This window comes from Syngnathoides biaculeatus, chromosome 12 (genome assembly GCF_019802595.1).
Source record: "Syngnathoides biaculeatus isolate LvHL_M chromosome 12, ASM1980259v1, whole genome shotgun sequence".
NCBI lineage: Eukaryota > Metazoa > Chordata > Actinopteri > Syngnathiformes > Syngnathidae > Syngnathoides > Syngnathoides biaculeatus.
In genome coordinates, this window is record NC_084651.1 from 10,849,019 (window position 1) to 10,873,824 (window position 24,806).

The window sequence follows — 24,806 nt, forward strand, 5'->3', positions numbered from 1 at the left end:
TGATTGATCGGCACCTCAAATTACATTTACTAGGCTTTGTCATTGTGTACGTTTGCATGGAGAAAAAGTGCGTGTGTGTGTGTGTGTAATTTCATCTCCAAAAGGTGTGTGTGCTGCAAAAAAAAAAAAAAAAAAGAGTTGGGGATTCACTGGATGGACAGTTCTAGAGCCGCCTTTTAAGCCTGGTCAAAATGATTATATGCCACATGCACATAAAATCAAAAAGTATGCACTATTTTCCTTAGTCCATAGGATATTTTGGTGAACATGTCATATATATCTTATCAAAACACATGGTAACAGTTTTAAAATGTAAGTCCTTTAAAAAAAAAAAACACCTTATCGATATTTGATTTCATCCTTGACCGCCAGGATTTTTGCAGTTCTTGAATGAGCGCATCGTTAATATGGGATGGAGATGAAATTATTTTGAGGGATTTTTCCCATTTTGTCTTAAACCCTACATTGAGCAGTGAAAACCTCTAGCTATGTTCTTTCTTTAAGGATCACTGCCATGCATGTTTTTGCTGCTTTTGACAAAGGTCCAAATGACTCAGCAGTGTTACATAAACCTCCAGAAGGGCCAAAATGTTGAGTCAAAGATGAACATAATCCTCCAATTTCCTGCCCCAAGTCTTTGCCATGAATGCGCCTCTTTGTACAGTGGTGACTGCTTAGTGACACATTTGCTTGTCTTTTTGGCAAAGAATCCAGATTTTGTAGTAAGCCCTGTCGTAATGGAAAAGAATGTAATTCAACCAAAGACAATTTTGACTGGAATGCGCTCTAAAACCACACCAGAAAGACACATGCACTGTCCAAATCCAAACGTACCTTCCCTTTTCAAACACATTCACTGCTATTGATGGCTTTAGAAGTCAAGTATCCTTGTTAACCCGTGTCACAGATTACATGTCGTCTAATTCCAAGATACATCTCTCTGGATTTACAGCACCCTGGCACTGAAGCCAACCTAGAGGATTAAGAAGGAATTACACTGAAGTGCTCATCTCCCCTTGTTCAAGTTGCAAATAAATTTACCGGAAATATCATGACTACTCCAATGTGAGGTTGGAATCAAAATTCTGCTTTTTTCAAAAGCACACACAGAAATTTACTATAATTTGTTATGTATAGTTTGCATTTTTCTCCTGAAAATTGGGAAAGGTCAGTAGTACATTATTTATTTTTTATTGGCCGATTCTGATCAGACCAATAAAATCGGCGTAAAGTCTAGTATTTATTCGGTAGCTGGCTATGGTTTCCCACTCCCGGGGACTTTCGCTCTCGCTCCTGCCCTACCCCATGATTAATAGTGGAATTCATTCTTTTCCTATGGGACCCTTGGGGCCTGGAGAGAATATTGAAAAAATTTCAGCCTCGTGTCTCCACTGTGGAGTGATTTCACCCTAGTGAGCCCCAAACAGAAGCTTGTAGGCAATGCCAACTTGTAATTTTTTTTTTTTTTTTTGCCTACCCTTCTAACATGGGAGGAAAAGGGCATTTGGAGGATTTGCTCTGAAATATGTGGTGCATGAACCTGCATTTTACCTTTTGTATGTAACTGCAATTTCCCCCCAGCCCCTTATTCATCTGTCCATGCGCCTTTTAAGGTTTGTATTATTCCTACTAATAGGCGTAATTTGAACTGTACTGTGCCTTTGCTGGACCACAGCAACAATAACTTGCTCACTGTCATAGGTTCGCCCGTGAATGGTGACGCATCCTCCCCGCCCCCCGCCATCAACGACAACCGGCCACCAAGTGACCACCTGGACACTGTCCTGTTCCAGCTTCGCCAGGTGACTAGGGAGCGGGACGAACTCCGCAAGCGACTGGCCCTGGCATCACCTGGCACCACATTTGATGACTGCAGGTACAAAGCCTAACTTCCCTGGTGCATGCCAACATTCCTTCCACTTTATTTATAAATGTGCTGTCCTCTTTAGCGGGGTACGTTATTAACAAATAAACGCCTTGCTCAAATTTCCTCTTTTTACTTCATGAAAGAAAGTAACAGTGAATGCAGTTAGTTACCTCGGTTTATAGACGTGGTTGAGACATTAAAAAGTTGGGAATGCTGAGCCCATTTTAAAAATTGCTCACCAAAAAAGGAGCACTTGTATACAGTATTACTGTTTAATTAAAGTCCCGAGCTATCCTTTGCAGATCTGCCTTCGTTACGTTTTTCTAGAACTGACCTTTGTTTTTCGTTGTATATGCATCTCATTAAATTTGACTCACTACTTAATCACTAAGAAAAGTTAATTTCAGAAAATTAAGTGGAAAAAGTAATTCATGAAACGGGTCAGAAAATGGTAAATACTTTTCAGAAGGCCAATTCGTGCCTTCTTCTTCTTTTTCTTTCGGCTTATCCCGTTAGGGGTCGCCACAGCGTGTCATCTTTTTCCATCCAAGCCTATCTCGTGCATCCTCCTCTCTAACATCCACTGTCCCCCTAATTTCTGTATTGATTAGTTTTGATTAAGGGGGGCAGTGCAATAGTTTTTTTCACGATATTAAAGTTTATTGTGATCCATTTGATTTCTATATATTATTTGACTAGAACCAAGCATAGTTACTATTGGTATAAATTATACATGCATATCCTATTTACGAAGTCCCTTGAAAGGTGCCAAATTTTATATAATACTGACTTAATATATCCATTTTCTGTACCGCTTATCCTCACTAGGGTTTGTGGGTGTGCTTGAGTCTATCCCAATTATCTTCAGGTGAGAGGGGTACACTCTGTGCTGGTTCTCAGCCATATAGTCCACTAAAAATCAGTTTAAACAAAGAAATCCCCCCGACGCATATTCCTATCAACAGTTTAATTAAAAAAAAAATAAAATATATATATATATATACATACATACACAGCCACAAAATGATCATGGTGAAATATGGTATAATTGTGTAAAACTATTTTCTACTGTTGGAAAGCGATCAATGCCAGTCATCAAAATGTTCATGACCACTTTTTCCCTATCCATTCTAAGAATGACCCCCCCCCCTCCCCCCACCCCAATAGACACCTTTCCTATCAACAGTTTCATAAGGAAAAAAATATACACACCCACAAAATGATCATGATGAAATCTGGTATAATTGTGTAAAACTATTTTCGACTGTTGGAAAGCAATCAATGCCACGGTCATGAAGATGTTTTTTCCCCCCCATCCCTTCTAAGAATGTTGCCGATCTCACCAATGAGAGGAATCTGAACTTTCGCGTCTGTCCTTGCGACAGTGTTGGGTTTTTTCTTCGCTATTCTGAGTGGCATCTCTATTCCTTGTTGCATCTCTTAAGGCCAAATTCCAAAGCCAGCCATGATTATGAGCGGTTAAAAAGCCAGTGCATGAGGGCCATGGGAGATCTGCAGTCTCTCCAGAACCAGCACACAAAAACACTGAAGAGGTGCGAGGAGGCTGTCAAAGAGGCCGACTTCTACCAGTGAGTATCCCTTGCTGCTATGTAGTATATGGTAATTGTTGTAATATATTGAAACAGCGACCCTAATGTCGTCAAACGCCACAAAAAGACGTGCTCGGTTGACATGTGCAAGTGTGTGCAAAGATCCTTCTTGAACATTTTTTCACGAGTTAACCTCCGTTTGGCTGTTCGCTCATAAACCAGCATGCTGCACAGCCGTGTCCTGGGCGAACAGACGCAGCTCAAGGAGGAGATGGAGACGTTGCGTAGGGACAATGCTCAACTGGTCCGAGAGCACAATCACCTCAAACAGAGCTGTGAGGAGCTCCAGCGGTTGCACGGTCAAGACCAGAAGGAGTTGTCCGACCTCCGACTGCAGCAGCAACAGGTACAGTCCACTCCAGCGCACACACATACACTGTGTGATGCCCTCATGCACTGACATCTATACCTTAAATAGTGTAAAGATACAGTACAATCAAATGTTTTAGGACAATTATTATTCAAGAAGGCAGCCTGGTGAAAATAGTGACTATCACATCTGCCTCTCACTTCAGAGGTCCTTTTATTTTCTACAAAAAAGAAAAATGCAAACAAACGTTTTTATGAACAAAGAAGATAAGTGCTATTTTTTCCCCTTATTCAAAAATAATTGTAATTATTTTTTTTTCATTTTTGGTGGGTAAAGAGGGTAGAATGAATTACTGGCTTGGCCATTAATTTCAATGTGGAAAGATGATTTTTAATATGAATGTTTGGATTTTACGAGTGTGCACATGGAATTAATCAAAGTTGTGTCTCGAGACACCACTGTATCTTTCTTAAAACATTGTCTTCTGACACCTTACAATTTAAATCAGACCAGTTTTTAAGGTGAATTATTGAGAGCTTCATTTGATTCTCCAGTGAGTGACTTTTGTGGCACTCTGGCAAATGTTCTGCTCTGACCCATATAGGACTCCAGTGCAGTGTACTTATGGGGATAGGTCATTGGTTGCACACTATAAGCCAAGCTGAAGCGGAAACCTACACAGCGTTTCTACAAAAGGGACAAGTGCAAAAGTGGAAAAATGAGGCTTGGCTTGGCCAAAGAGCACAATGACCCAAAGCATCTTGCTACAAGATGAGGCTATATGCTGCGTAGACAAGGTTAATACAGCCCCTTGGCCGCTACCGCTCTCACAGGGATCCAGCAAGCGTTATCAGCAAGATCTACCATAATGAGTCATTCAGTTGAATGAGTAATGCACATTCAAGGACACACGCTACTGTTAATATTGTAGGTCCTTTGATTTTACTCATTTGCTGCTCCAGTCATGTGCATTGACGTGTCTAAATGATATATAGTCCTCCTCTTAATCTTGCACGGTATCCATGAGTGTCTAGATCTATTGTCCCTGTAAAACAAGATATCAATGCCTGCTCTTTGTTGCCACCTGCTGCAAAATGTAAGCACAGCACGTTTGATTGCAATATAGCAGTACCTTACCATTGGGTTTATTTATATTGGGAAATTGAAATAATCCAAAATCCAAGCTGTCCTGATGACAAAACCATTAATTGTACAGGGATTTTAAAAAAAATGAATACAGAAGTTTTATCTTATTACATGTATAAGCAGTAAACAAATCTGTATTAGCCAAAATTACTTGTTAGTTCCAGGGTGGAAAGAAATAGACAATAAATGTAATGTAAAAATTACTTAACATACACCTAAAGTGCTGACCCTTTGACCATAAGTGAAAAGTAATTAGTAGATTAGCAACAAGTCTCCACCATGCTGCCCAAAGTAGAAACCAAACTAAGGAAATGTTAACTGAACTAACGATTCTGGTCAGTCATTCATAAAACTACAATCAGTCATGATGAAACTGAAACACACGTAAAGTCTGTACAAAAGTACCTGGAAACTGCAAAAGTCTTCATGGTTTAAATTAATCTCAGTTCTTCTGTTTTCATATTCTTCTTCAAAACAAGAGTGTTAACGCTTTGCATTTGATGCTGAAATGAGGTTGAGTTAGATGCACGTGTGTATTACGACAATACCATTTGTCATTTTTTAAAAGCATTCTAGTAGTTACAATTGTTTTCCTGCTGGTTGGTGTAAATTTTGCAAGCTTTTCACCATTCAACCTTTGCAACTTTCATGTTGGTCAAATTGAGTCTCGTGACTGTTTTTTTTTTTGTTCACACATGGCAGGTAATGCGAGAAAAGGGCTCCTCGGAGGTGCTCAACAAATTGTACGATACAGCAATGGACAAGCTGGAGGGTGTGAAGAAGGAGTATGACACCCTCAGTAAGCGCTACGGTGAGAAGGTGGCAGCGCACAACACGGACCTGAGCCGTCTGGAGCAAGCCGAGGAGGAGAACCGGCGGCTGCAGAAGCAGATGGACGCGCTGCTCATACAGCGTGACTCAGCTATGCACTACCAGCAGCAGTATTCCACATCCATTAGGAGGTAAAAGCCATTACCTGTGTATGTGTGTGAAACCCTTGTGTTCACACTCTATTTCTAAGCAGCTATTTTCTTCAAGGCCTCCTTCAGAAAGCACCTTGTGATTGCCCAACTGTTGGACTTTTTGAGATGGAAGCCTGCCAAGGGGAAACGTCCCAGTACTTTGTGATTATACGCTGCCCCCGCCACTCTGTTAATACTAATGTTACAAAGGAAACCTGGGCAATCTAGTTGTGGTTGTATGGCCTCGGAAAATACACAACATAATTGCTTCAGAATTTATTAGCTAAGGTTATTTTGGTTCACGTTCTGGCTGCGTAGAGGCTGTATTTTGCACATCAAATTATATAATCTACCCAATTTCATCTTCCCAGGTTCGATTCCGTGCAGCAGGAGCTTAACAAGTCCTCTGCTCAAAACAAGGAGCTCCAGCGCGAGATGGAGCGGCTTCAGTCAGAGGTGACACGCTACAAGACCCTGCAACTGAAGTCGGCCAAGGACTGTGACAAGTACAAGGAGGAGCGGGACTCTGTGTTTAACGAGTACCGCCTCATCATGAGCGAGCGCGACCAGGTCATAAAGGAGTTGGACAAGCTGCAGACGGAGCTGGAGGCGGCTGAGGCCCGGCTGAAAAACACTTCCTCAGAAAGAGTTGTAGCTAGTGAGGAGTTGGAAGCACTCAGACAGGTATTAAACTGTGGATATAGCCAGTGTGTAATATACAGTGCAGCTGAGAAATATTTTCAGAATCAATGGTATTCTACCAATAATTGCATTGATTAATCTAGTAATTGATGCATTTAGATTGAGTTAAAAAAAAAATAATAATGTGCATGTGAGATTCAGGTATTATTGTTGTCCACTTTGGGTTGCCATAATCATATATTCAACGAATATATGAACGTCAGATTGCGGGTTGCCCAATATTGATTTGCATGACTTCCTGAGTGACAAGGGAGTCAGCGAATGAGAGCGTAGAGTTGGCTGTTGCGCACTTAGATTAGCGAATGTCTATTGACTGACTGTTACCCAGACTGTGTTGAATGAATGCTTCAGTTATGGTCAGAGCAGTGCGCAGTTTATATAAATGATTACAAATTTATTTTGCTGCTGAGTCCACATGCGCGCACTCACCTTTTCTGTCTGTGCTGTGGATACAAAACTGCTTCATGAAAATAAGGTGTTTTAGATGATGGTCTTCTTTATCTAATTTGTCTACTTAGCTAACTAATTTTGCTTGTTCAATCCATGTGGGGAAAAAGGCGTGTACGCAAAAAGACAATAACCGCATTTAAACACATAGAGCCAGTATGTGGTACATGGACACATCCACAAGCAAATCCCTCTATTAAAATAACCTGGGAAATGGATGTGAGTTGTTAGCGTGGTGGTATTTTTTAATTTATTTTATTTTTTAGCACAGTTGTGGTGCCCGGTTCGAATCTCAGCTCTCCTGTTTGGAGTTTCCAAGTTTTCTCTCCATACTCTGGCTTCCTCCACATTCCAAAAGGGTGCATGCTTGGTTAATTGAAGACTAAATTGTCTATTAGGGTGATTGGTTGTTTTTCTAGATGTGCCCTGTGATTAGCTGCTGCCATTCAGTGTACCTGGCCATATTCCAGGTAGGAAGAATACCAACTGAGGGATGTCCTCTGTTCCTTTTGTTGTCTGGTCACGTTTATTTGTCACAATTTTTATATACTGTGGCTGATAAAACTCCAATGTTACCTGCACATATTGGCTGTAGTGAAAAATAACTTTTTTAGTTCCGGATGCATGCACCAGTGGGTTTGATGCTGGAAGATAAAACATTAACTCACCCTCTGGTGGAATAATGGTCACATAAAAAAATAGTTTGCCATCCTCCTCCTTGAACGTCTCTGAACATTCTGGACATCTGCCAGAGAGTTTCATTGGCTGTCAGTGAGTCAGTGTTAAAATGTTGAATTTTTTTCCCTTATTCCTCATCACAGGAGTTGAATTCGTCACTGGTGGACCGCGACAGGGCCATCTGTGAGAGGAACGAGCTGTTGGAGAAGTACTGCCATGAAGTGAAGGACAAAGCCGAGGCCCAGAAAGAGCTCAGCCAGGCCTGCAAGGACATCGAGATGGTCCGGGAGGAGCGAGATGTGGCCCGCAAGGAGAGGACAGAGGCCATCATTCAAAGGGATCAGCTCCTTCGGGAGTACTACCAAGCCCGACAGGTAAGCTGGGCCTCTACTGCCACCCGTGGATGTTAAGATCAAAGGTTAGATGTATTCTAAAGACGTTATTGGTAGATTTTACACGGGTCTGATCAGCCTGATCAGTATCTGTCGATAATAAGCATTTTATACTGATCAACGCTGTCATAATCTTCCGATTTGATTGGCTGCCCAGAGGCACTGTGTACAGTGTTTTTTTTTTTTTTTTGGTCTTATTCCACTCCATGGCCTTGGAGAATTTTGAAACTGCATGACTTTTGCTGTGTAACAGAGGAGTTTGAAATATTCCCACTCCTTATTTATTTTTTTTTTAATTTTTTAAAATTATTCTCTTTATTGAAAATGCAGCTGTGCATAAAGGGATTCTAGGGGAGACACAGAGGGTCAGTGTGGACATTATTAAGAACATAGAGGATTCTCGGATTATTATAATCTCGAATTTGCACCCACAACAAAACATACTGTTCAATGAATGACTCCTTGACTTCTTCAGCATTTTTTTCTTCATAAAGGCCACATTTTGCATATAGTTCTAATGTTAGACATCACCGGATTGCTTAGTTTATGCCAATGCTTCTTTCCTTAAACTATAAGAACTCAACAGGGAATGTGACATACGCCCCACTAATTAAATGTTTTGGTGCAGAAACAAGATTCAGCCACACTCGACATGGAGCGGGCCAATAAGGAAATTGAGATGCTGCGGAAACAGTATGAAGCAATGTCCCAGGAGCTGAAGGAGGCCACACAGGAGACTGAGGTGGCCAAATGTCGTCGGGACTGGGCCTTCCAAGAGCGGGACAAAATCGTGGCAGAGAGGGAGAGCATCAGGTGCGTCCACTGTGAGCTGCGAGTTATGAAAGCTTAGCAGATGCTTCACAGTCGGCCTTCTCTGCATTCACAGGACGCTGTGTGACAACCTACGTCGAGAGCGAGACCGTGCGGTCAGCGATCTCGCAGATGCGCTGAGGAATCTGGACGATATGAGGAAGCAGAAGAATGATGCTTTGCGAGAGCTCAAAGAAATGAAGTGAGTTTTGTGTTATTGTGTTCACTTAATATGGGAAAATGGTGGTAACTCTTACTGACTCGACCCCCCCACTGTAGGCAAAATTCTCCTCATCTTGACCGAGCAGAGAACAATATGACCTCTCCCGATCCTGTCGTGCGACTGCACTTTTTTGTATTTAAGTTGTTGTGTGGGTGGGTTGAATCTCTAATATTGTGGCTTCAGATGCACAAGTGTGCTCACTCATTTGTCTGTCAGATGGCTAGATTAAAAATGTAATCCCAAAACACAACAGTTGGACAGTATTTGTCCTCTTACTGCCTGTGAATATCTATATGGCATGTGAAAGCTCCCTCTGCTGCCTGTATTGTGAATAGCAAAGGAGTGAAAGCAGTCTTTGCAGTTTGGTGTTTTAAGGTCTGATGCCCCCACGGCATCCGGCAGAGGATTTTTAGTTTGAGTTTGCATTTGATGTCCTTGATGACAGAGAAACCCATTTTCCCCAAAACAAACATTTAATATGTAATTACATCTTCTGTAACACACTGGCTGACCTATAACTGCGTGTTGGTACATAAAGGGAGAAAATGGAAGGACAGCTGGAGAAGGAGGCCCGCTTCTGTCAGCTCATGGCCCACAGTTCTCACGACTCGGCCATTGACACGGACTCCCTCGAGTGGGAAACTGAGGTGGTGGAGTTTGAGAAGGACAGGGTAAGAGCAGCGCCCAGTTTTGAATGAATTCAGAGGCTTTTTATTTCCAATTAGAGGTCAGTGGGCCTACATTTAATGGCTGAGTACTGTACTTTTAAGCAAGTCACAACACATAATTCGCTCATTAACCTACACTAACACAATTAATAGTAAAGTCATAATTACTGTAATGTTTGTACGGGCACAAAAACACTCTCACCCATAATTACAAAACAAACGAAAAACAAAATGCTATAAAACGCTGTTTCCTTTCCATACCCACTGTTGAGGCACAAGGTTAATTTTTGTGGTACAGTGAGACATTTGTGAATTTTGTCCCAATTCATTGTGTTGTAAAGTTGATAGGGTGAAAGTTTAGTCCAATATTATTTCAATGGGATTAAAGTTAAACTGTCAAGCATCTCAGAAAGGCATCATCATTAAACAAAACACAGCCATAAATAACTTAACCATAGTTGTTGTTCACTCATCAGTCTTTAAAAGAAAAAAAAAAATCACAAATTCTGTCTGGGTATGTAAACTTATGAGCACAACTGTACATACAGTATAAGCAGTCATCCATAACCCTGTCAGTCATGCATACCCCTTGGAATGAAATTGTAGGCAACACCTTTTTCATGACCTCTAGGTGGCATTGGCATGTTAGAAAAAGTGCACATTTTTCTCGTAACCTCTGGGTTAGCGGTGGCATATTGGAATGAAAGTGTACAGCTTTATCGTAACAACTAGATGGCGGCATACATTTTAAATTTTTTTTTTTCATTTCCCCCTATACTTATGTATTATGCACACTATTGACTTGCAATTTTTTGGGTGAGAAACTCCATTATACACAAAATTACAGTACATATGATTTTTAAAGCAGATGCCTTGATAATTGTAGAATTACATTACTTAAAAAGCTTCAATCTGTCACGTCCCATCGGAACGGGAGTAGGACCCAAATGCAGGACTCGGACGATGCAAGGTAGTGCGGGGAGAAACGTTTATTATTCCGAGGTCGGGGATCGAGCAGGCAGTCAGATGCAGCAGCGGTAGTTGGGACGTCGGGCGAAGAGAGCAGGTGAGCGAGCAGGCAGGAGTCGGTACATGGGTTGTCGATCAGGGATACCGGAGCACTCGAACGGGACATGAAGCTCAACGAACTGGCGCGGACCAGTCGTTATCGGGGCTATGCCAGATAATCAGGCCGCATGAGGCACAGGTGTGCACTTCCCAATCAACGCAACCGCACTGGCACCCGCGCAGCCCGGGCTGGAGCGGCAGGATCATGACACAAACTGACAAAACGGTCACAAAGTTCAACATGCCATACCTTCCATGTACTTCCTATAAAATACGACTAGGCGACAGTGTGGCTCTCCAAAGACGTAATGTGCCCTCAATGAAGTCCATCAAGTATCTTGAAATGATGAGTAGTACTTTATTGTAGTTGTCTTTTAATGTTTAACTTGTATTTGAAAGTTACAGACATTTACTGATGTCATTATATTTACAGGACGACATGGACTTGAAGGCACTTGGGTTTGATATCGCTGAAGGGGTAAACGATCCATATTTACCGGGGGACTGTGGAATATTTGTGACACGGGTGGACAAAGGAAGTATTGCAGACGGAAGGTTAAGGTGAGCAGGCTCAAAAGTGGTAGCTTCTCATTGACATTGTGTGAGATCTCATGACTTCCTTTGCGCTTCTAGGGTGAACGACTGGTTACTGAAGATAAATGACATTGACCTGACCAACAAGGACAGGAAGCAGGTGATGAAGGCAGTCCTTAACGTTGGCGGGCTCATCAACATGGTGGTACGAAGGAGAAAGTCTCTCGGGGGAAGGCTGCTCACTCCTGTTCACATCAACCTCATGGGTCACAAAGGTATACAGTATATCGTCAGAAAACCAGTCAGTATCTGGTCTCAGATGGTCATGAAGGTGGTCCTGGGCTGGTGTGGTTACACGTGGTCCGCGGTAGTGAGGCCGGTTGAATAAACTGCCAAATTGCCTGAAATGCCTTTGGAGACGGCTTATGGTAGAGAAACGGACATTCAATTCACCGGCAATAGATCAGATCCACATTCCTGCAGTGAGCATGCCAATTGCAGGCTTCCTCAGAACTTCTGACATCTATGGCCTTGCGCTGTGTGATAAAACTGCACCATTCAGTGGCCTTTTATTCTGGTTCAGCCTATGGGGCAGCTGTGTAATAGTCAGTCTAATCAGCATGTTAATATGCTCCACCTGTGAGGTTAGATGGATTATCACAACAAATCAGAAATGCTCACATACATATTTCTGAACAATAGTTGAGGGAAATGGCCTTTTGTGTATGCAGAAAAGGTTTTAGATCTTGGAGTCCATCTCATGAAAAATAGGAGCAAAAACTAAAGCATTGCGTTTCTTTTTTTTTTTTTTTGTCTCCAGTTTATATATAGCTGTAGAGATCACTAGTAACCTTTTTTATTTTACTTAAATATATGGCTTTAAAAATCAGTGATGACTTTTGTTGAAAAGATTAAAAGTAGTTTTAGATTTTCAGAATTTGTAATTTATTGTTTTGGAGAGAGATTGTTTTAAGTATGTTCAAACACTGCGTACAGACTGCGCCTGACTTGTGTGTGCAGGAAGCCACCAATAGCTAATTCATCTCAACCCACTAATCCACCCTTATACTGAAAGTAACTCAAAAGTCACAAAAGAGTATCCATTACATTTTACAGAGAGTAATATTTTAATTGAACGCATTACTTTGAAATGTAGGTAACTAAGACAATGTTGATTCCATGAATACTTTATTTTCTGCATTCCAGACAGCGGGATAGGTCTGGAGAACGGCGTGTTTGTCACAACAGTGCTCCAAGGCAGTCCAGCAGCCAAAGAAGGCACACTAACTGTTGGAGACAGACTGATCGCTGTAAGTTAATCACTAACTTTTCACAAAGTCCTCCGTCTTTAAGTTTTCGCTGCCTTTTTTTCCACATCTATTGCACATTATCTTGCTCAGGTTCCTATGAGCTTTCTAATCCATCTTTTATTCCATTCCAGTTCACACAACTTAGATAAAGTAGGATTCTGTTGAGTTTGGAAAGTAGTGTGGGGTAAAAAATGAAATTCTTTTGATTCTTCTTTTGCGCACACACACACACACACACACACACACACACACACACACACACACACACCACACACACACACACACACACACACACACAAGGGTTGGGCATCTAATGAATTTGAGGTAGTCCTGTCCAGATTCCTTTTCCTCATTTAGGTTCCGGAACCAAGCAATTCTCCATTCCGATTCTTTCAGGGGGCTAGGTCAAATACTTTTGCATGATTTAATTAAAGGGTGTCAAAATTATGAACATACAATTACTTGGTACCCTGCAGCATAGACTAAAATAAAGATTCAACTTGGGGTTCTTTATAACCAGTATCAATATTAAGCCTATGAAGGTAAAGGCAATGTGTGTAGAGCTCACCCAGCGTAGAACTTTACGCGGTGTGTGTTTGTGTGTGTGCGCATCCCCCTTGGCCACCTGGGGGCAATATAATACATTTGGATATAGCTTTACTTGGAGAACGTTCACATCTCCTCCGTAAGCTGTAATAATATTAGTTATTTTTCACAGAGAACTAATATGCCTGTGAGTAGTTATATTGTAAATACATGTAAAAATTGTATAGCCATAGCTTAGAGGGTTGCAGCACTGTGAGCAACAACGATGCTACTCGTTAGCTTGTCTATGGCATTTTGCCTTTCTGTTAGAGCTGAAAGGACCCTTTTCAAGCAAAGCTTTGTGTGGTTGTTGTAAATACACATTTAATTGTCTTTGTTGTGTGTAGTTTGACAGTAAACGTCAACAGTGTGGGGAAAATAAACCGCTTGAAACCTTTTCAAAAATTCTTCACAAAATGCCATAGTGCTTCTTGTGAAGTGAGTTTTCACTTCGCCTGAATGTTTGCTCAAAAAAAAAATCTGCAAAACGATGGCTCCCAACTTGAAAAATTCGTAAGTCAAGTCACTCGTATTTCAAGGCACCAGTGTAGTCATTTTTGGCAATTTGCTTTGTTGGAACAACATTTTTAAGAGTCATGACATTAACTGTACCAACAAAAATAATGGGGTAAAATGTTAACTTATATAGTCACATTTAAAGTAAGAGTAATAGAGGTGCAGGAGGAAATGACAAAAAAGAACAATGCATTGTTATTTACGGCTTTATTGTCCAATCACATTTAAAATCTGGCATCATGCGCCTCCTTCCCTCCCTTCCTCCCTCAGATTGATTAATGAACTTTTCACAGTACACGCAGCTTGGCTGTTTCCACAGTTGTCACTCCGATGTGCAAGCAATGGTAAAAATAAGTTTGTCATATTAGATCTTGGGTCAACTGATGTTGGTCACAACGTGTCGCATTCTGTCTCAATTGTACAAAAAAAAAAAAAAAATCAAGTAATTGTGCTTGAAAGATGGACTATCCAGCGATGGAAAGAAAGCTTGAATGTCTGACCCTAATGCCCGGAAGCAAGAGATACTTTTCACTGCCTGATAAAAATGTATTCATCTCCTTGCTCAGACCCATTTTAATCTCTGCTCAATATGACATCCACCCTCGCTGTTTCTTATCTCCGACCGTCTATTTCTAAAATCCCTCTCAAGTCTATCCGATTGTGATGGAAATGGGAAGATTGCGGGGCGATGGCCCTACGCCTCAAAAGTGCTGGCCTAGATTTCGAGCCGACAAAGACTTCCGTGCCTTTCAAGCCCTAGGCGTTGCCGTGTCACCCGCATTGCATTTCTTTCACCCACGCTGTCATCCACAACAAAGACACACCTGACAGGGAAAATCACCCCAAAAAGTGCACCGCCTTAATGAAGAAGGACCTGTCCTTATTTCTCTCGTCTCCTTTCCCCAGATAAACGGCATCGCTCTGGATAACAAGTCTGTGACAGAGTGCGAGGCCTTGTTGAAGAACTGCAGGGATTCTCTCAGCCTCTCTCTTATGAAGGTGGGCCACATGCACTCTCAGAGCTTCTTTTTGTCTTTTACTGACACCTTCAAAGAACATTTTTTCCTACTTTTTTTTTTTTTCCTTGCCCTACATAGCAGTTTATACTAAGTGAGTCTGGTGAAAAGTAAAACCTTGTATTTGAAGTATTTGTTGTTCATCAATTTTAATAGTTACTTCCACCAAGCACCAAAGAAAGGTCAAAGGAAGACACCATTACATTTTTTTCATTTAATTTATTTTCTTTGTTAAAATTGTAATTTAGCCATCATTGTGTTGTAGTATAACACTTTTCCATCACATTAAGAAAATTCTGGGTTTTCTGTTTGTTCTTCACGTGTTTTGCTTTTCCTCAAATAGTTCATTCCCCCCCCAAAAAAAAACAAATAAAAAAAAATTCAAAAACATGCATGTTAGGTTCAGCAAAGAGTAAATTTTCCATTGGCGTGAATAATGTGAATAGTTGTTTCTCTTTATGTAAGTGTTCTGGAATCGGCTGTCTTCTAGTGCATTTAGGGTGTGCACCGCTTCTTGTTCAAACTTAGTTGGGATAGGTTCCAGCTCACCCTCCACCCAATGAGGACAAGCCCTATGGAAAATAGATGGGAAATTATAATTCATAGAAGGTGGCAGACTCTAAATTTGTTGTTACCTGCAGGACCAGAGAGGAACATACATGGTAGATGCTTAAAGGTGCCATATTTTCCAAAACCAACCTTTTCTAGTATTTGGGATAATGTTGGCTCTGTGGTGCCCGAGTAAACGTGAAGTATTAATAAAAATTGTCCACACTTTTCCGGGTTCCAGTTTTTCTGCCGAGAGGGCTGAAAGCAGGTCATTCAAATTTCTCAAGCTTATCCATGTCACTAGCGAACATCTCCGCCTACCTTTCCCTTCTCGAGCCAATGCTTTCAAGATAACCAACACGTCCATGCTCCAAGCGGGTTTTCTTCAAGGAGGCACCCAATCAGAAGAAAGGGGGGCAGTCTTAACCAACAACTTTGAAGTAGCTAAAGTGAGTGCGTAGAATCCACTTCTGTATGGATTATTATTTGGCATTGGCAGAGATCCTTCCTCAACCCTCTGTTGTTGACTGTTGAGGCCTGAAAAGGATTAGATGATGATAGTGTGCTCTTAATGTTTTTGTAAGCATTGACAGTGATTAAATATCAACATTTCAGGAGTGTACATTCAATAGCTCAAGAGAATCATGCCAGATTTGGGAATTGTCTTCCTTGGGAAACGTATACTTTGGATCTGATGCAGAAAATCCATTTGGCATCACTGGCAAGATGTCTTAGTCAAATTTTAACCAATGAGGTTGTTTTTTGTTTTGCTTTTATTCGATTTTAAGTTTTGTTTGTTTGAAATGAAGGGCTTTAGATGATCTTGCCATTCAGTACACACTAATAATTGTTTCATTTTGTTTTTTTTCCTCAGTTCTTTCCTCACAGTACATCTGGCCAGAACATCTTTGAGAGTCTGCGTGACTCATCCGAGAAATCAAATGGGCGCATTCATCTGTCTGAGATCCACTCCCGGAACAGCCGCAACCTGAAACACAACAGCTCAACGCAGACAGACATTTTCTGCCCCGACATTGGGAGCAGCGGCGCGAGCGCCATCTCCGGTGAGAGGAGGAAGCACCGAGGGGAACCAGATGAGCTTTACGGGAACATGGGAAAACCTTTCTCCATGGGTTCTCTCCATGCCACGAGCCTGCAGACGGCATCCGACTTGTGCACCGGGCGCTATGGTCCCAGCGCCTTTCAAGAGTGCTGTCCCTACTCAAAACCACCATCTTCCTTGCCGTTCGACCCTGTATCTGCACCCGACTGTCTCACAATGGAGGCAGCCCAGGACAGGAAGCACAACGGAGGAACATGGCCCAAGATGGTGGTGGGAGGCATGTCAGTCGCACTGGATAACAGCAGCCCGGTCCCAGCAACAGCCCAGCTCTCCATCTACAAGTCCCCGAAGCAGAGAAAGTCCATCTTTGACCCCGACACCTTCAAACGCCCTGAGACGCCTTCCTCTAAGTTGGAATATATGGCAGCCAATCAGATAGCCGTGGCCGCGGCGTCACACTCCCCCCAGCCCTCGAAGACAGAATCCCTCTCCTCTTCCTCCACTCCTACCCCGACCCCACCAACACCCCCCACCCGGAGCGACTCCTTCAAGTTCAAACACAAACATCAGAGCAGCTCCGCGTCTGATTGCACCATCACGTCTGATGGAAAAGGTGACGCTGGAGTCTCTGTGGTGATGGGCGAGCGGGAGCGAGACAGAAACGGTAACCACTACTTCCTGGATGGCAAAGTCCTGACCTCGAGGAAATCGTGCGACGAGGACATTGGGCGAACCAGAAGCGAGGAGCCTGAAGTGAAAAGGCCACGCCCTAAATCCGCTCCTGCCCTTCGCCGTAGGATGACGCCGCAGACCATCACTCTTCCCGCGTTCCAGGTGAGTCTGTTAAGTGCATTAAAAACCCAGATAGATAACTGTCACTTTGTACTAAATCGCTGCTTTCAAATGAATCACGCCCCATCTTCCTGATAGATCAATAGCTTGTTTATGAAAGAGACACTATGTTGATTGTGGGTGTGGCTCCTCAAAATAGAGGCACATATTGCATCCTTCTAGCTGGCCAAAGCCTGCATTTTTGGGAGGGAGGGAGGGAGAGAATTTACAGCCCCTTCAGAGTTGTGCCAGAGGACTTTGCCTTTTAAGCCGGCATGTCGGAGTGATCGATAGTTCTGCCCTAACACCTACCACCCAGACTGGGAGCTGACTCACTCCCCTGGGCTCAGACAGCCAGAAAGCTAAGTAGTAGACAGCCCATAAAGCACAAAAGCTCTCAGAGTGGAGATAAATGTTTATTCTGAGGTATGCTATTTTCCCTGTGGTGTTTCTTCCCAATTCTTAATGGTGTTTTCTACCCTAAAGGGGACAACACTAACCTGTTCTCGTCATCTGTCACAGAGCTACTCTAATGACGAGCATTCGCCAGAGCCCCGGGACATGCTGCACTCCTCCCCCAGCCGCTCCCATCGGCACAGCGTCGGCTTTGTGCCCACCGTCTACAATGGCAGCCTCCCTCCCAGTGAGTTTATTGAACATTTCATCTCACCCTCACCATCATACAATCTCACCTAGCCACCCTTTTTTCCTCTTTTTGACACTGCATCCTTTCTCTTGTCAGATTCAGCCCACAGGGGTCTGTCTCCATGCCCTGCCGTGACAGCCGTGATGAGGAATCCAGTGTACACGGTGCGCAGTCATCGTGTACATACCAGTAACTGCCCGTCAGTCGCCTCCCAGATCTGTCACCAGCATGCACCCACCAGGTGATCTCCTTCCTACTGCTTCCTGTTTCTTTCTCGCAAATTTAGGGGCTTAAGGCTTCTGTTGACTCACCCCGGTGGCAACCGCAGTGACGTCAATGCGGCTGTCCCGCACGCAGTTTTCCTTTACACTCTCAATCCACGCGCGTTGTTTTGAAAATGTAATGCAGTTCCCCTCCAAGTCCGGGGTTGTCTCTACGGCTGGTATTATTGACTAGAACACCACAAGGTGGGGTTTTGTCTGTTTTACTTTCTAGTTTTACTTTCCTTTCCGAAAGGAGGAACAAAACAACAAAGATGGCAACCGTGGAACAGTGTCTGCTAAAACAAATGGACCTACATTTCAAGATGATAAGAATCGATCAAGGCGGCGACAGCAGCGGTGGTATGTGGAACCAAGGGGAACGCTCAGTACTAAAACGAACCAATCACAAGAGATGATCTCTACGGCATTCTACCCCCAACAATTTTTGCCGCGGGGCTCAATGCGTCAGTCACATGATACAGTGCAGGGGTTGTAAATCCGGCGACGGGGAGTATAAAGAGGCCTTTACACAGTAGATTAACCTAATATGGAAAAAAAGATCTTCAGTTTGGCCAAAATTATAATTAAATCAATATGCTAGGTGGCCACATAGCATTACTAATGTGTTTTGGGATAATTTTGAGGTTTAAAAGGAGATGTGAAACAAAACTTCCTTTTATAACAATGTTATGTTCCTTTCTGGACATTTTTTGGGTCCACAGAGTGTATACGTTGTAATATATGTTCATAGCAGCTTCCATTTATAACAGGTTGATAGTTTCTGATTAGTAATATAATCAGTAATACATTTTATCATATTCAATTGCCGTCTGACAGTCAAGACCGCCACTGTTGCTTATCCATTGACACGTCAAATTTCTTCATCTTGAAAATCAGGGGTACATTGATCTGAGTTTTCATTTTATTTATTTGATTTTTATAACATGTTTTTTTATAGTTTGCAATGCAGGTGAGCAAGGGCATGGCGGAAAAACAAGAAAACAAGTCTTTATCTGTTAGCAAACTTCACCATGTGATGTCATCAGCCTTCAAATGCAGCCTCTGAAATGGGATGTATTTGTGTTAAAACGCTTCACACCAAGCCTTCTCAGTGTTCCTTCTTGGCTTCTCCTGATGACTAATAGTTTCAAATGAGTCTGTTCCCCAAAGGGCAAGAGCATATAATTAAATTCAGTCAGTGTTGGTTGGCTTTAATGTTTTACAGTGGCCATCCGGGTCAGCCCATCATATTAATTAACTGTGAAATATCTTGCATATTCATGTGATTGTATAAGTATTGTATGAATAATTTAATTTCCAAAGGATCTAATCCCCCTTTTCCCTTTGCCAGCCCTCAACATCAGGGTCGCCTGAGCCTGGATCTGAGCCAGCAGAAGCGGGGCGGCGAATACGCCGAATCCTCGTCGTCACGAAGCAGCCGAGCGTCACACGGTACACACTCACTGCCCTCCAGCGCACGACTCGGTCAGTCTGGCACGCACGCATGCACGCACACGTGAAATTCACACACTTGCTTTTAACGTTCTGTGTTTGGACGTCGCCCCTATTCACTCCTACGTCATCTCACTTTGTCTGTAGGTTCTTCTAATAATGTCCAGTACCGGGCTGAGAGGATCAAGATCCCTTCGACTCCCCGCTATCCTCGATCTATGCTTGGCTCAGACAGAGGTAAGGCCCTCTTGAGTGAAGTACCACTTTTAAGTGTCAAAACACTGAAAATCTGTAGCAAACGATTATATGATTTCAGTCAGGCTTGCTGGACACTAAGCTGTTTAAACTGAATGCATTTTTACGATAACAAAATAAACCTTCAAATGACAAAATAGTCATTGTTTTTATGTTGTTTTTTTTTTCATTTTATTATCACTCCTAATTGTCTATCAAACATAATGGAAGTTTAAGATGCTTTTGTTTTGACTTCCTAGCATATTTCTCAGCAGGGGAATGAGACACAGAAGCTCATTGGAGCCGTAGTTAGCATGTCTGCTTCTCAGTTTAGACTATACCATGTCTAGGGTATGCATGTTCTTCCTATTTTTGAGTAAGTTTATCCTGGGTACTCCCGCTTCCCTCTCACACTTCAAGGCTATGTATGTTGATTGAAGACTCTCAATTGTCATTGGATGTTAATGTGAGTTGTATGCTTATCTGTACATCCCCTAATTGACTGGCGACCAGTCCAGGGTGTACTCACTATAGTCAGAGGAGATGGGCTCCAACTCAGCTACGAACCATAGAATAAAGTACAAACAAGTATACATCACCAATTCATTAGGTACATCTTGACATGCATGCACATCATAGTAACATCCTAATACGATACGAGATAATGGAACTTCAATGTAATGGCAGTGTTTAGATTAATACTGTTTGAGAATTATTGTTTATTACTCTGTAGTCGTGTAGAACAGTACTCAACCGTACTAAGAGCTGCTTTGGTTGTCTTCCTTTGAAAGGTCGCATAATAGGGGAAAAAAATAACTATAACAACAACTATCACTTACTGCAAACCACAATCATAAATAGTGTATGCGCAGTCCTTAGTTTCAGACTGTGCCGACATAGGATGCTTCAAGGTCAAAAACTGCACACAATTAACTAGTATATGCAATTGTTGAAAAATGTCGCATACACAAAAAGGGATGTTCATTATGTTATGGCCTGGAAATCCTTACATCCATTCTGTGATTTGCATGAACATGTTTTTCCATTTCTGTCGAGTGTAGGAGACGTTAAGATTTCTTTTTTTTGTCGTTTTTGCTGTCCTAATTGTTGATTTGTGGTCCCACATACAAGAAGGAAGATACATTTAAGTGGCAGCTCTTTTTTTTCTTAAATCAGTCAAAGAGAGAAACTCTGGCACTAATTTGAACCCTGTGGCCTCATTGAAGTATAACATGAAGGTCAGGATAACGCTGAAGTTTTACTTCACCACCACCACAAGGAGCTTGAACATTTTTTTTTTTGGGGGGGTGTAGGGTTATGAGGAGATTTTATGTAGTGTGTCTCAACATAAGAGGTGAGGTTCAGTGAGATTTTTGGTTGTGTTTGGTTTTCTTACTAATGTAAATCCTGTGAGTCTAGTGACATGACAAGAACTGTGATCACACATTACATGTATTGTGCATTGTGTTTGCATGCTAGGTGTCAGTGTTCAATTTCCTTGTCACCCCCCATTTACTTTTAAACACAGGCTCCCTCTCGCATTCGGAGTGCAGCAGCCCCAGCCTCATCACACCGCCGCAGTCGCCGCTCAACCTGGAGATGTCGTCCTTAGCCAGCAACCAATCACAAGGCTCCATTTCCACTTTACCTCGCATCTCAGTCAGCCCGGTGCCAATCAGTGATCGTAGGAAGGACAGGTATGAAGGCGCGTCTGTCGAATCCCGTCTGGCTTGCATTTCTCCGCTACCTCTAATGCTTCTTGATGTTTTTTGAGTCTGCTCTCAAGTTGATTAGAGCGCCGAGTGTTGTGGGACTAGGCTGAGTAAAAGGTGTAGCAGGGTGAGTGATGGAGAGGGTGATGATAAGGATCATCTGTAACGCTTGCCTCAGAGATGGTCCTCGAAGATTCCAAAGGTGTTGCTAAGCAACAGGTCCATCACTCAGTGCTAATGTGCCCCCTCAGTGACATCAAGAATCGCTGTCTCCTGTACTTATCACTTGCTTCTCTTGTGTCCTTTACATTGTATATCTCAAATGGCACGACAGCAGCCCTTCAGTGATCACACATGTGCAACTGCTTCACTATGATGTGTGTGTCCTCCTCTCATCTGCCTCCCGCTTCTGCGCCGCCTCCTGTTTCCAGATCTCTTTACCGTAACCGATCTTTTCTAAGGATCCCTCTGGCTGCGAGGCCGAGGTTCTCCTCTCTCAGGAGCCTCAGGTTCGTTCTGCCTCATGGCGGTGCCGGCAATCCAACGCCAGGCAAAGGCCATCCCCTCCTGACCGCCCAGTTCCTTGTACCCGAGCCCCTGTCGTTCACCTGCTTATCTGCTGTTGGCCAGAAGCCATGGAAAGAGGCAGAAAATCCTAAACCCTATTTGGAATGCAAAGTAGATTTTAGGATGCATTTCACCCATCAGAGAATGCTTACTTGTTTAGATTGCAAGTTGTTTGCATGCTGCATTGGAACACCACGAGAGGAAAGCCCTGGTTATATACACTTGGCTCCAATATACCAGTGATTCCCAAACAGTGTGCCGGGGTACATTAGTGTGCCGTGAGCGCTCTTCAGATGTGCCGTGGGAAGTTATCCAATTTTATATAATTGCTAAAAAAAACATTTATTTCCAAGAAATAATGTATCTTTATTCATCTATTTATGCCAGTGAGGCACAATGACAGACAGAACAAAAAAATCCTCCTCTATTAGATGGCGGGAAGTACATGCAGTAATTAATCTATCCATTTTTAGTGACTTTTGTTGGTGTGCCATGGGATTTTTCAATTGTAAAATATGTGCCTTGGCTCTATAAAGGTTGGAAATCATATATATAAAATACTGCCCAGTAGTGGCCTGGGTGCACTGACAAGAATTGCAGCACAATGCCTATTGAATTATCACGATGGAAAAACAGTTTCTTTACATTCTATTTGTTTGGGGGATTCGAACTGATTAATTTAATTCACATTAAATATCAATGGGCAAAGAGATTATTTCAGATGAGTTTTAAGTTGTGGTCATGAAACAAATGTAACTCATAAGTCAAGGCGCCACTGTACTATATCAATTTATGTACGTTACCTATCTATCTCTGTCTATCTAAATAATATATGTGTGTGTGTTCCATCTGCACCTGTCCTCCTCCACAGGGAGGAAATCCCTCTCAGATATTGCATGTGGTCAGTATGCATGCGTGTATGTTGGCTGGAAGCCTAGTGACCCTGCAGTGTGCAGGGTCTTTGTTATGCAACGGCATTATTAATATTACTCAACCTTGAGCTTGGCCATGTTTGTCTGCCACTGTGTTTGGCTCTCATCTCTGGCTGTTAATTCATCCCTCCGATCGTTCATCATGGAATTGTGTGCCATACCCGATGTTCATTTGTTATGAAGACAAAAATTCATGCCAATCCCACTTCATTTGAAAAGACTACACACACACACACACACACACACACACACACACACACCACTGTCACATTTTGAGTTTCCTCCTGCTAACGAAACAGGAGTTTGAGATATTTTAGCAAAATAGGCAGTTAATGCTTTTCCTCAAATGATGGCAACCACTTTAATAGAACCCATACCTCAAATAATCTCTGGATGTGTTTTCCACCAGAGCAAAACAAGGCCTCACCTTAGTTCGATGCCTCCTTCAGGGAAAAAAAAAAGATGTCATTGTGTGGCTTCAGTTACAATGCACACAGGAATCTGTATAACTGAAGTTCACGGTGCAGTTTAACAGGAAAGCATGTTGCCTAACAACAAAAGTTCATTTTTTTCAGGGGTATAAGAAATAAAGGTAGCAAAATATTTCCAATTAAAACATTTGTATAAATTGTTCAATAATTGAAATATTCATTCAATAACGATCACACCCAATAGTCATAATTAGTGCACAAGAGTTGTGAGTTGATCAAAGTCTTTAAATGTACGTTTGGCTCTTTAAAAAAAAAAAAAAAAAAATTGCAAGGATTGTATCACTTATGGGAAATGGTAACAAATATAGGCAGTATTAAACATGAAAAATGTTTTGTACAAGTGTTATAAAAAAAAACCCAGAGATGTTACGTTTTTTGAAGACTACATTCTCTGTAGGTGTTAATGTCAGGATAAGTGTTTTTTTTTTTTTTTTTTAAATGTTCTCTATGATTTAACCATGTCCAGGTCAGCTGGGATTGGTGCCACTGTTTGAGGAAATACACTACTCTTGTGTTGAATTTAGAGAAGCAAACGTCGTCATCACCATCATCAAACCTGTCCCTTTTTTAGAATATTTCAGATGTTTTGCGCTTTCCTTGCAGGCCTTACCTGGAGGAACCCCGTAACGTCATTGTCCATAAAGGTGCTGAGCCTCTGGGCATCTCCATTGTGAGTGGGGAGAACGGTGGCATCTTTGTCTCTAAAGTTACTGGAGGTAGCATTGCCCACCAGGCAGGACTGGAGTATGGGGACCAGTTACTGGAGGTAAGAACATAAATAGCTTTTGTCATCCAATAGCACGAGTGCATCTAATGATCTACTCGTAGAGCGTGGGTCGTTTTGAACCCAATTCAATCCTTCTCATCAGTTCAATGGCATCAACTTGCGCAACGCTACAGAGCAGCAGGCTCGCCTCATCATTGGCCAGCAGTGTGACACCATCACCATCATGGCCCAGTACAACCCGCACATGTACCAGCTGGGTAACCACTCTCGCTCCAGGTAACACGCTTGTGTCTATACCACCTCAGTCACGGTTCCCTCAAAATTAGACTTTCCACCGATTTTACCGGCCTGATTGGCATTTTATCTAGGTCAGCTGATTATTTTTAACGTCGTCATTCGCCGATCTAATCCATGTCATTGATTGGAAAAGACATTTACTCCATCACCGTGTTGCACAGTCTATCTAAATCCAAAAGCTAGTTAGCTTATATCATG

The 24,806-nt window shown here is 42.3% G+C and overlaps 1 protein-coding gene across 2 annotated transcripts in view; it reads left to right on the forward strand.

Annotated features, from left to right (window-relative positions):
• The window catches only part of dlg5a (discs, large homolog 5a (Drosophila)), a 61,781-nt gene that overhangs the window by 26,779 nt on the left and 10,196 nt on the right, over positions 1-24,806 (forward strand). Inside the window, exons 3-23 of one of the 2 annotated variants that reach the window (XM_061837670.1) lie at positions 1,702-1,876; positions 3,313-3,456; positions 3,640-3,823; positions 5,636-5,895; positions 6,267-6,579; positions 7,866-8,096; positions 8,743-8,927; positions 9,001-9,126; positions 9,686-9,818; positions 11,317-11,444; positions 11,517-11,692; positions 12,624-12,727; positions 14,735-14,827; positions 16,268-17,290; positions 17,810-17,930; positions 18,030-18,174; positions 19,548-19,681; positions 19,796-19,885; positions 21,411-21,579; positions 24,188-24,350; positions 24,454-24,587. In XM_061837670.1, coding sequence (XP_061693654.1) covers positions 1,702-1,876; positions 3,313-3,456; positions 3,640-3,823; positions 5,636-5,895; positions 6,267-6,579; positions 7,866-8,096; positions 8,743-8,927; positions 9,001-9,126; positions 9,686-9,818; positions 11,317-11,444; positions 11,517-11,692; positions 12,624-12,727; positions 14,735-14,827; positions 16,268-17,290; positions 17,810-17,930; positions 18,030-18,174; positions 19,548-19,681; positions 19,796-19,885; positions 21,411-21,579; positions 24,188-24,350; positions 24,454-24,587 — 4,231 coding nt within the window. The remainder of the gene's footprint in view (positions 1-1,701; positions 1,877-3,312; positions 3,457-3,639; positions 3,824-5,635; positions 5,896-6,266; positions 6,580-7,865; positions 8,097-8,742; positions 8,928-9,000; positions 9,127-9,685; positions 9,819-11,316; positions 11,445-11,516; positions 11,693-12,623; positions 12,728-14,734; positions 14,828-16,267; positions 17,291-17,809; positions 17,931-18,029; positions 18,175-19,547; positions 19,682-19,795; positions 19,886-21,410; positions 21,580-24,187; positions 24,351-24,453; positions 24,588-24,806) is intronic. The other variant, XM_061837672.1, reaches the window with a different exon arrangement.